General features: G+C 36.5%; 1 protein-coding gene across 1 annotated transcript in view; it reads left to right on the forward strand.

The window, feature by feature from the left end:
- Positions 1–12,327, forward strand: part of DYNC2H1 (dynein cytoplasmic 2 heavy chain 1) — a 226,246-nt gene that overhangs the window by 57,078 nt on the left and 156,841 nt on the right. Inside the window, exons 42-53 of the mRNA XM_072398645.1 lie at positions 518–764; positions 2,190–2,341; positions 3,129–3,273; positions 4,171–4,273; positions 5,323–5,490; positions 6,099–6,229; positions 6,415–6,663; positions 8,067–8,175; positions 9,477–9,590; positions 10,523–10,665; positions 11,557–11,623; positions 11,891–12,045. Coding sequence (XP_072254746.1) covers positions 518–764; positions 2,190–2,341; positions 3,129–3,273; positions 4,171–4,273; positions 5,323–5,490; positions 6,099–6,229; positions 6,415–6,663; positions 8,067–8,175; positions 9,477–9,590; positions 10,523–10,665; positions 11,557–11,623; positions 11,891–12,045 — 1,783 coding nt within the window. The remainder of the gene's footprint in view (positions 1–517; positions 765–2,189; positions 2,342–3,128; positions 3,274–4,170; positions 4,274–5,322; positions 5,491–6,098; positions 6,230–6,414; positions 6,664–8,066; positions 8,176–9,476; positions 9,591–10,522; positions 10,666–11,556; positions 11,624–11,890; positions 12,046–12,327) is intronic.

Consider the following 12,327-nt stretch of genomic DNA (forward strand, 5'->3'; position numbering starts at 1 on the left):
GCGGAAGGCTATACCGCTTCATCAGAAACAGGAATTATGAGACCTCTGACATAGTAAACTAGCAGTGAAATAATAAATGATAAGCTTAGTTCTATCCAAAGTAATAATATAAATAGTAGTAATTTTTTTTAATAAATACAAACAGTAATTACATTACATTTTGATATCTACAACTTATAATGAATACCCAGTGAGATCCTTCTTTTTCAAGGAATGCCTTAAATGTCCCTTGTTCTGTTAGGTTGCTGTCAATTGTGGGATGTGACATTGATTGAATTGATGAGTGGGGTAACATTTAATTATATATATATATATATATATATATATATATATATATGCTGTTTTTTTTAACACAGTAGCAGTTGGTTATCATATTCATTTATAATCATTATTGCGGGCTCAGGGACCCATTGCAAGACTCCTGATCACTGTCCTGAGATAAAACGGTCTAATAAAAGTTCAAAGTGATTAAACACAGTTGTTTTTTGTTAATTGGTACTGCATTTGTGTTTTTCAGAATGCTCCTTCGTTATGCATTTTCCCAACTCCGCTCTACACAGATCGCCACAGTTCACTGCAGTGCTCAGACATCTTCCCGCCACGTCTTACAGAAACTGACACAGACCTGCCTGGTAATCAGCACCAACACAGGCCGAGTCTATAGGCCAAAAGATTGTGAACGACTTGTTCTCTATTTAAAGGATATCAATCTCCCCAAACCTGACAAGTGGGGGACAAACTCACTGGTAGCATTTGTACAACAGGTGAGGAATAAATTGTAATCCGTGTTTCTACATTTCATACAGTTTGTATATATTATGGGTGTAAAGTCAAGGGTAACCCAGTAAAGAGCAGATAAGATGACTTAAATGTGCTCGGAGGCTTCCATTGAAGTTGCTAATGGTGAATTCAGAAAATACTGGACAAATTTAATCCTGTCTTCCAATAATATTTTTTTGAGAGTTTTTTAGGCCAAATATACGCAAAGACAAAGGGAAAACCTAGTCTGGCAAGTGCGTTTTTTTTTTTTTTTTTTTTTAACTCTGAGAACAGTTGTACTTGCCATGTGCTTTTCTTCCTATCTCTTTAACTTCTTATCTCAGCAAATCCAGTTTCTAAGTGACAAATTGCTGCTGAATAAATTACAACAGTAATGCCCACATCAACCCAAATCCAACATTTTTTGTAAATGTGAAACCGATCAGACCTTGGTCTCATCTGATGATGCTTCTTTGCCTTAGAAAATACTGGGTTAGCATCTTTCACGGCTGAACAAGGACTAACAGTAGCTAGTGTTCATACCGGTCATATAACCGGGCAAAACAGTTGAGTTTTGAGAAATTAGTTTTGTACCCTAAGCCGGGCAATTCGGTCACTAGCTTACATCCAAAAGACCAAAGGTATTTGTTAATTTGTTAAATAAAGACTGAAGTTAGAGGATTAAAGCAATTAATACAACTACGGTTTGAGTAGAATACATGTGATGTATATAAATACATGAATTTGTGAAATATTTAGGAATAGCCTGCTTCCTCAGAATGGACAAATTCTTTAATAAAAATACCTTTTAAACTTCTCTTGGTCCATTGCCATGATGGGCATCCTCACTTTAAACCATTAGTAACCTTTTATTGCCTTAATATTATTATTAACATTATAATACAGTATTTATTTAGCACTGACATAGTATGGAATGCTGTACAAAGTCTATTGTCATGTCAATAACTGTCCTTCAAAGGGGCTAATGACTTACTATAATCATATGTCTTTATTACAGTCTAAGGTCAGCCAATTAACATAACTGCATGTTTTTGGAATGTGGGTGGAAACCGGCATACCCAGAGGAAACCCACATAAATACGGGGAGAGCCTGCAAACTCCATGCAGATAGCATCCTGGCCGAGATTTGATCCTGGGACCTAGCACTGCAAAGGCGAGAGTGCTAACTACTGAGCCACCATACACAACACTTTAAATAGTATTTTTAACAGACCAAAAAAAGCAAATAGGGGAAATTCATTGTAAAACTTACTTAAAAGTAAAATCCAATTTTTACCATAAAATTAGTTTTGTTTTTTTTCACATATTCATTAATCTTATCTGGTCCTAGTATTTTCCTGAAAAATACTGGATCCTGTTGAAGGGGCTGATAAGTCCACAATTTTTATTATTCTGTGGTGCTGTTACAGGTTTTAACATATCATGGCTTTTATGATGACAATCTTGAATGGGTTGGCTTAGAAAATATTCAAATTGTGGCATCCATGTCTGCCGGCGGTACCATTGGGAGACATAAACTGACAACCAGATTCACTTCTGTGGTCCGTATCTGTGCAATAGAGTGAGTATGTTATTCTCGTGTTACTCCAAATATCATGTCAGAGGTGGGATTTCAGAACATTTATTATTCTTTTATGTTGTAACTTTTTTATTTACTGAACATTACAAAAATAAGCTACAACATTGTCGGTCTTTCTTTTTTTTTAAAGGTAATGTAGTTCGCACCAACTTTCTGACATTACCACTGTGACTTCCTTAACTTTTTAAAGGGGCTTAGAAAATAGTATTGATGTTTCCTCTTTTTCCTTTATGCCCCATCTGTATTCTGTTATTCTTGAGATACATTTGTAATTCAATTTAATTGAGGGTTGTTTTAAGATGGTTTTAGGTATGGTAAAAGATCATAACCAGTTATAGCATAAACATGTATACATGTATCATGTCATTGATTGTAAGCTCCTCAGGTCAGGGTCCTCTTCTCCTCCTGTGTCACTGTCTGTAACTGTCTGTCATTTGCTACCCCTGATTAATGTACAGGGCTGTGTAAGATGTTGGCGCTAGATAAATCCTGTTTAATAATATTAATATGAAGAAACCCACTAGTTATTTCATAGTGGCACATAAAGGGAAAATTCATTCTGGGCTAATAAATTCATCCCTAATATCCATCAGTTTAGGAAATTATGCAGATATCTCCATGCAAATATATCCATAGATATTTGACTGTTAACTGTAAAGTTTTATCAACCAACAATTTATGCTAGTTTGCTTTGGTAATCACAGTGAGATTGTGCTCCAGGAGGAAAAAAGGATATTGGTACTAATTTATAATTGTTATTTTATTGCAGCTATCCTGAAAGGGACCAACTACAGACAATTTGCAGTTCATATTTAGAGCCTGTTCTTCGCAAGAGTTTGCAGAAACACCCAGTGTGGAGCTCTGCCTCAAAGATTCATCAGCTAGCCGGGTCCTTGGTTCAAGTATATGAACAGGTAAAAAATAGACCTTTAATTTATTATCTTCTGTTTACAAAGAATCACCTGACAAACTGTCCAGCCTTCCTGATATGTGCTCTGTATTTTTGGATCACAATTATTTCAGTTTATTTAGTTTTATAGATTTTTAATCTTTTGTTTACATGGTATTTATTTATTAGTTATACATTAATTTTGTCAAATATTTTCAACATTTCAATATTTTCAGTTCACACTATATGGCTTATTTTATATTTTTTTGCCATTTCATATTATGTTCTACACCCTATGTTTCTATGCAATAGTTATTGGATGGCTCTTGCTATCCTCTGAGGTAGGCTAAATAGGCGAAATGCGTCGGAACCTGAGACCAACCATTTCATGTATATTTGTTCCTTCTCTATTTTATAACCAACTAGTGTTTTTTTCCCAGGAGAAACTTATCTAGAATATGTTCTATTTACCCTGATGTAATATATGGGGTTAGAACAAATGATAAAACACATGAAAGGGCACCCATTTTAATATATATTGGGTCTGAACAACACTGGAGTTTATTATGTATTTTTGATGTGTTTGTCACATTTTAAGCTTCTATATTACCTAATCAATACATAAAGAACCTTTTTGCTATCAATACATAAATACCCCTTCTACTACTTCTTCTTTTATTTCCTTCCATTTACCACTGAGGGGTTGGCATAGAAAAAAAATATTTATACATTTACAAAGAAGAAACCACCAGTCTGTACTATCCCCACACTGTCTAGTCATAGACTGGGGGAGGGAAATGACCTGTAAGTGTTACAAAATAAGGTCCTCTTCCGTTACCAGACAGATCTTAGAATTGGATGGACAGAAATACAATACAGTAATAAATTAACATACTAAAATTATTCTCACTTTAATTTATAGGTCCGTGCTAAGTTTTCTGTTGATGACCATAGCCATTACCTGTTCACACCATGCATCCTGACTCAGTGGATTCTGGGGCTCTTTAGATATGATTTAACTGGAGGTAGGTGCCTTGCTGTAGCTCTGTAGCTTCAGAAATAAATGTTTACTGGTACTGTAGAGTACTACTACATTTATTTTACTAACCCGGCCTTTCCTTTCTGTCCTATACACAACTATGCCTATATGTTCTTGGCTGTGCAACCTGGTCAGTGCTGCACATCCATTTATCTAAATCTATTTTTTTTTTGCCAAGCCTATACATGCTTGCCTTGTTCCCTATGTATTCCACATAATTTAACTGAGAGTTCAGCTTTTTTGGGTTGGGGGGCTAGCAGATATTTTCACAGACATCTGCTTAGTGTCTGCACAGCTGGGACCTCCCTAGATCAGCAATTACCAAGTTTTTTAACTAGAAGAGAATGTTGCAATTGGTTTTGTAAAAAAAAGTGTATAGTATTTTCCCTATTTTATTTATAAATATGATGTGTACCCCCCTATCTTTTGCTGCCTACAATCTTCCGGGAAGGCCTCCCACAAATGCTGTAAAAATATGTGCCAGTTAGATAAACGAACATCAGGTACAAAAAGTCATACTATGTAATCTATGTTCTAATTCATACTAGAGGTGTTCAATCTGGTTAAAGCCAGGACTCCCTGTGGACTGCCTCAAGCTCCTCTATACCAGGCTTGTCAAGCCATGTATTTATAGTGCCAGCTTTGTGTACAGAGGCGGTAACAGAAAAGGGTCTTCCCCAAAAAAGGTCACAAGACGAACTTAACATAATTCTCTAAAATATCTTGGTTGTAGCATTAACGGCACTCTTCCCTGGAAACTTCTAAACTCATTTTGGAGGGTTGTCCACAATCTTTTACACTATATAGTGCATTTTGTTATGCCACATCAGTCAACTGTTTTAAAGATGGAGCATATCAAATATAACTTGTGCTTTCATTGAGTACATATGTGAATCTAATTCTCTTTTTTCCCAATTTCTATTCTCTTACCTTACATGTGTTACCTTGGTAAGTTCCATTTCTTTATATATGGTACATGACTTCTATCAATCTGGTGCTCTAGCAATGTACAATAAGTTTCTTGTTGCCATGTAGGTTCTGGAAAACAATCTCAAGACCACGTTTTGGAAATTGTGGCATACGAAGCACGTAGATTATTTTGTGACAGGATTGTGACATCTAAAGAACGCAAAGTCTTTGATAATATTTTAGCATCTGTACTTCAAGGAGACTGGGGTTCCGATGCCTTAGATAACATGGCAGGTGAGGACAACATCACTTTTTTTTTTATTTCTCAAACTTTCTTTTAGCATAGTTTAGCCAAACTGATCAGAGCCAAGCAGTTCTGTTAATCTCAGGAAAGTGTAGCCAGAAGGTTCAAGTGTTGCTTTAATGTACAGTAAATTCAGTACTGTAAAGTAATGTACAGTAAATTGTGAATCTGTGAATACTTCTTTTTTTCCGAATAACCTATTATATTGTATGTAATTATATATAATGAAACCTAATAAAAAGAATTTCAAATTTAATGTACAGTAAATTCAATGCAAGTTGTTTTCTTGCACGTTTTACACCAATAATGACTAAGATTAAGATGTGCCAAATGGCCATTAAATGAAAAAAAAAAAAAGAAATCAAAATATTTCTGTTACATCTGATTCATTTGATTCTCTCAGGAGGACAAAATGAAGTGGGAGGTCTTACACATGTGATGCTCTCTGTATGACCTCAGTCTTGACGATTGGACTAAAATGATGATATCGATGTGTGGAATAGCAAAGCTTCTTGAAACCTGTTAAATCTATGTGCATATACAGTATATGGAAAATTCATGTTCCATGTTTCTAATGTTAACTTTTTACTCTCCTAAGACTTTTTCAATGTGACGTGGGGTGCCCTGCATGAGACAGGATCTGTTCTTGCCCCAGGACAATCTTTACCCCCTCATGGACGGCCACTTGGAAGGCTGAACTCTGCAGACTTCAAAGATGTCATTAAGAAGGTATTTGACTATATTTTATAATATATAAATTATAAAATTACATTTTGGTGTGCATTTACTAGCACACCTAACTAAAATACTAGTTTTGTATTGTTTTGACCTCGTGTGCATTGTATCTTCACTAGCATCTTGTCTATAGGCTGTACCTTTAGGAGCATTCCTGCTAATCGATTTGTTCCCTCTAGGGCCTAATCCAGTTTAGCCGGGATAATCGAGAGTTGAATATCCTCCTCTTCCATGAAGTACTGGACTATATTTCACGTGTAGACAGAGTACTGAGTTTTCCTGGCGGCTCCCTTCTGCTGGCAGGTCGATGTGGTGTTGGTCGTAGGACTGTGACTTCATTAGTTAGTCATATGCATGGAGCTGTACTCTTTACCCCTAAGATCTCCAGAGGATATGAGCTGAAGCAATTCAGGAATGATCTTAAACAGGTAAGTGCTCTTTAACAAATGTTTTTTCTAGTTTCTCTTTATTCACCATAGTTATTACTACAAAACAGAAATAAGTATTCCAGAACAAACCTAGAAATTGTCCTGTTTATGTTCAGTAAATATATTTATATAATCTGAACAAGCATTAAAAACTCTTTATTACAACCCCTTATCTCTGTATCTATAAGCATTGCAAACATATAGCTTGCAATACAAGCCAACTTATTCTATGAGAACAGAAACCTGGTAACTTGCTAGTCTTCTAATGTGAAAACACTGAAGATGTTTCTAAGCTCTTAGTAACCTACTAAAACTCTGGAGTAAATTGTGTGATCTTTCTTTATAAAAGAAATAGTTGGCAGACTTTTTTATGGCAGAAAAAAATGCTTCTTGGATTCTGCAGTTACCCCAATCCATAAATCACTGCCCATCAAGTGCTAATATTTAGAAATCTCAATTAAAAAGCACTGCCAAATGCATAACACCAATTCATCTGTAACAGGTGAGGAACGGGTTATCTTTTCATCACCAGCTTGCTGATTGGATACTGAAGAGTTGGCTGTAAATTGTCATCTCTCTATTTCCACCTATCAAATTGCTCCTTGTCAGCATTTCTGCATTCAGTACAACTGATTGGTTGTTTGTGTACTTTTATCTGATCTGGTTGGAATGCTGCGCTAGCTTACACTAGATGCAATAAAAATGTAATGATTAATTAAAAAAAAAACTGTGTCCAGTTCTAACATTTACAGATGCCTAATAAATAAAAGAGTCATGCGAATGAAAGTAGCAAAGTCATCTGATAATACTCAGCCTGTTGATTGGACAGTGAGGCGCAGCAAAGAGTTGAGACCAAACCCATACTCTATTTTCCTGTCAACTTGTTGATTGTAATTAGGTTTACATGCAGCACACCTGGTTGGCCCCTGGTACTCTCCTTCACTAACATTTTATAAAAAGATGATGGCAAAAAGCTGACACCAAGTAAAGTTTGTGTACTTACACTAACAAACACACAAAAATAAAAAAAAAGTTTTTTGTGTGTCTTTTATATCTGCATGGAGTTCAGATTTAAATACAGTAGTGGCCTTCTATGTTTTTTAATACATGTCAGACATAAATGCATCAGACCTTGCAAAGTGAGCTGCCTATTAAGTATGCCATTTAAATATGTGCACTCTTTTAGCAGCTGCCCTGACATATGCAGGCTACTTGTAACGTGATGTACAAAATTAGAGAGAGATTTGCTTTTCATAATACTGTAGTTTAGACAATGAATTTAGGCTCTAAGCCTAAAGCCACAACAGTTGTTTGCATTTGGCTTCCTTGTTTCCATTTTTCACATGAATGTGTGCAATTATCATTTGTGCTTTGATGACCTAACCAGAATCCTTTGTTTTCAGGTCATGCAGATGGCTGGCATTGAAGGGCAGCAAGTAGTGCTGCTCCTAGAGGACTATCAGTTTGTCCATCTAACGTTCTTAGAAATGATCAACAGCCTACTGTCATCAGGTATTGTCAGTAGATGTTTACTGAGCAATCTGTCAGCCCCTGGCTCAGGGGGACTATATTCTTTCTATGGCAAAACTTAATAACATTGTGTCACCATGTACTTATTATATTTCTATCTGTACTTAGTTTCATGACTCTTATAAATTAACTGTAAGTAGGACATTTTACAGTATTAAGTATTGTGGTGATTCATCACAAAACTTTGATACATTTGTGTCAGGTATTAAGGAATGACTTGACTATATTTGTGGTCAGTAATGGTGGGCTCCTAAACTGACTGCAAAGTAGAAAAGCTGATAACATAAACTGCCAGCAGACTTGGCTTGCTTTTACATTCAGCATTTCATTGCTGCACAAAGCACACCATTTTACTTTCTTACTGCTATTAACAGCGAACATAAATATCTATGTCTATTCCATTTGACAATCCAACATCTGTGGTCTGAGACACTAGACAGCCCAGACTCATAGAAGCAGAGAGTAGACCTTATCAGGTTGTCTGGTTCTCAGGGGATGCACACAGTTATTTAAATAGTAAAGAGAATAATCGGAAAAGTTGCACGGGGGTATGGCATTTCAGTGTCTAACAAGCAGCATTCGGTTCCCAGGTTTTAATCTAGGACAGGAACTATCTTCATGGCCTATATGTTCTTTCTCTATTTGAATTTGTTTTCTGTGGGTATTTTGTTTCCTCTCACATCCTGAAAGTGTGCCAGTAGTTTAATTGGCTTCCCTCCAAACCTGGCCCTTTTCTATGGTAGAAACATTGGATTGTGAGGAGAAGTTAGTGTCTAGACCAGTGGTCGTCAAAATGGTCGCCAACCTCTTGGACCTCACGGACCACTAAATTCAATATTTTAAATCCTGCGCATGCCCAGGGAGCTGTGTGTCACTTGAAGGTGAAGAAACTTCCCCCACAGTGACGTGATGATACCAGAACCCGCCAACTCTCCCATCGCAGGCTCCGACCTGCTTCCTAAACATCCTGGGGGGACAGTAACGCAGGGCTGTGACTACGAGGGACATGGTTAGAGGGGTCAGGAGAAGGACCTCGCTGGGAGGCACACCGGCCAGGTAATTTTTCTGTGGACCACCAAAATTGTCTCACGGACCACCAGTGGTTGGCAACCACTGTTCTAGACTATACTGCTCTGCATATTATTTTAGCACTATATACATGATTATGATAATATTAAATAATACCATACATTTCTGGTACTCTATTTAAATTTATTTTAAATTATTTTGACTTTCTTTTTGTTCGATATACCTTGATCCAGTGTAAATTTCCTGTTATATAGGTGAGGTTCCTGGTTTGTATACTACAGAGGAACTAGAGCCACTGTTGTCTCCACTGAAAGACCAAGCATCTGAAGATGGTTTTACTGGACCAGTGTTTTCCTATTTTACCTACAGTAAGTGTTGTTACATAAACAGGGTTGCTCAGGCTTGCCAAGTGTTTTCTAATTAGTGAACAATAAGGAGTGTATTGAGTTGGATAGTTAAACACATTCTAATGCTAACTTATGGTCACTATTCAAAACAAAGCAATAGTTTTTTAGGAACGGGCATTTGGCATCTGCCAAGTTTGACCTTTACATGTTTTTCTTGACAACTGCCAGTCACAGTGTCTGACATTGTGCTCGTTTCCAGTTTAGTTTAATTTGTTTCCAGGTTAAGCTGTGTGAGGGTATGCAGTAGAATGGGTTGGCTGTCCCATTTCTGATTGCGTGCCAGAACAGCTGAAGGTAACACCTTAAAATGTACAGATAGAAACTAGAATAATATTCTTCATCTATATTAATGTATATTCCCAGTTTGAATGTAGGTGGGTTTGATTGGCTTCTTCTTATTTTTTTTGTGTCCCACTCACTGCTATAGGCATTATAAGTCCAAGCAAGGTAATTCAGCTGCAGTGACAAAACATCTGAACCACTTCACTATGACAGTAGGCAACAATTAAACTAGCAGCAGGTGTAGGCTTGGCTAGGGCTTCCATCGGTTCCTCACAATTAAGCACAAAGAAAAATGATTAGCCGCACATCACAAGCTCAAAACTGTATTGGTCCCAGGCGAAGCAAGGTGATCACCAAACTAGACAATCAGTATATCATATATTTACTTTTTACACTAGATTGAACTTAATGTCTGTCAGAAAAAAGGTACAAAAATAGTCATTACTAATTTCTACATGGTCCCCATACATCGTGAGTGATTGTTATCCATGGAGTACCATAACAATGCAATTTCCATTGCAACCACGATGTAGAGAGGGTTCAAACACAACATTGAGTGAATTTTTTTTTTATATACCCTCAATTTTTTTGTTTTTGATTTTTTTTTTCAGAGGTTCTACAGAATCTGCATATTGTTCTCATCATGGATTGTACAAACACCAATTTTACAATAAACTGTGAAAGTAACCCAGCTCTCTACAAGAAATGTTCTGTGCAGTGGATGGAAGGCTGGTCAGATAGAAGTATGAAGGAGGTAAGCTAACCATGCTATGTGAAAGTGGTATTCCATCATATTCAATTTGGACTTAAAGGAGTTCTTTAGAATTTGGTTAAACCCTTTCCCTTTAAGTATAGGCTGACAGTCTCACAATGTAATTTGCTGCAGCTTCCTTCTTAAACGGAATTGCTCCACCACATGAGACTTCTTGTTAGGCTCAGGTGACAGAAACAATACTTACATATTTACATAGTAAGTCAGGTTGAAAAAAGACATAAGTCCATGAAGTTCAAGCCCTTGGGAAATAAACATATCTCAGATATAAAACCCTATGGACATAGTTGGTCCAGAGGAAGGCAAAAAAAACCCCGGTACAATTTTCTCCAACAGGTGAAAAAAAATCCTTCCTGATTTCATGAGGCAATCAGATGCTCCCTGGATCAACGGTCCCGGTTATCTTAACGTTAAAGCTTTAATACCCAGGTATATTCTGTGCTTCTGGAAAAGCATCCAGCTTTTGCTTAAAGCAATCTATAGTAGTTGCTGAAACTACTTCCTAAGGGAGCCTGTTCCACATTTTTACAGACTTTACAGTGAAGAATCCCTTCCTGCTCCGCTTAAATTTCTTTTCCTCCACACGCAAAGAATACTAATATATAATTGCTTGTTATTACCTTGTGGTCATATAAATAAAGCTTAATAAATCTTCTTATTAAAAAATGTAGAAACAACATCTATGCATTAGGGTTTCATTACAAAACAGCCATTTAAGAAAATCCTCCATGATTAGGCCTTTAAAAGATTTTCCAAATTTGTTCTTATAAATGTGTAAATGTTTGTTGGGGGAAAGTACAGAAAAGATTTGAAAACTGAACAGATATAGCAGAAATGAAATACATGATGAAGTAATCCTGTGAATCTTTCTAGATTCCTAGAATGTTATTTTCTGACACAAGTCAAGAAAAGGAAAAAGATCACAAAAAGTCTGCTTCAGGTAGGTTTTTCTTGAAGACGTAAAGCTTCTCCCCAGATTTCAGGTAAATGATGCTATAAAAATCAGCCTTTTATGATTCTACGCAGGTTTATATAATAGAATGTAGACTGTATCTTCTGGAATAGCTATAAGCTTGGGTACAATAAATGATGGTGTAAAAATGTGGATTCTGCAGAACATTGCTGCTTTTGAAATAAACTAAGCAAAAGCTGTTAAAATAAAAAAAACAGCATTTCAATTGTACATTTCTATGTTGTGCTTTCAAAGGTAATGCCGACTTTTATAATTCTTTTCTGGTGATCCATGAGTCTTGCAAAGCACATGGTGCCACTCCCAGACGATATATGACCTTCCTTCAGGTATACGAGGCCCTCTTCGACAGCAAAAGGACAGAGCTAACCAAAAAGCAAAAACATTTACAGGTATGTAAGCAATATTAAGTTCAATTTACTAAGAATTATGCATTTTTTTCATTATAACTTCACGATATAGAGGAGATTGTGACTTCTTTCCCTGTGGGATTGCATACCGTGTTTCCCCGAGAATAAGACCTAGCACTATTTTGTAAACCTGCCCTAATATAAGACCTACCCCGAAAATAAGACCTAGGAGAAAAAGAAAAAAAAAAGCATACATACCGGTAAATTAAAAAAGTACTCACCGAGACAGCTCCAGATATCTGATCCTGCGTGTGTGTCCTTTAT

This window comes from Pyxicephalus adspersus, chromosome 1, assembly GCF_032062135.1.
Source record: "Pyxicephalus adspersus chromosome 1, UCB_Pads_2.0, whole genome shotgun sequence".
In the NCBI taxonomy this organism is placed as follows: Eukaryota; Metazoa; Chordata; class Amphibia; order Anura; family Pyxicephalidae; genus Pyxicephalus; species Pyxicephalus adspersus.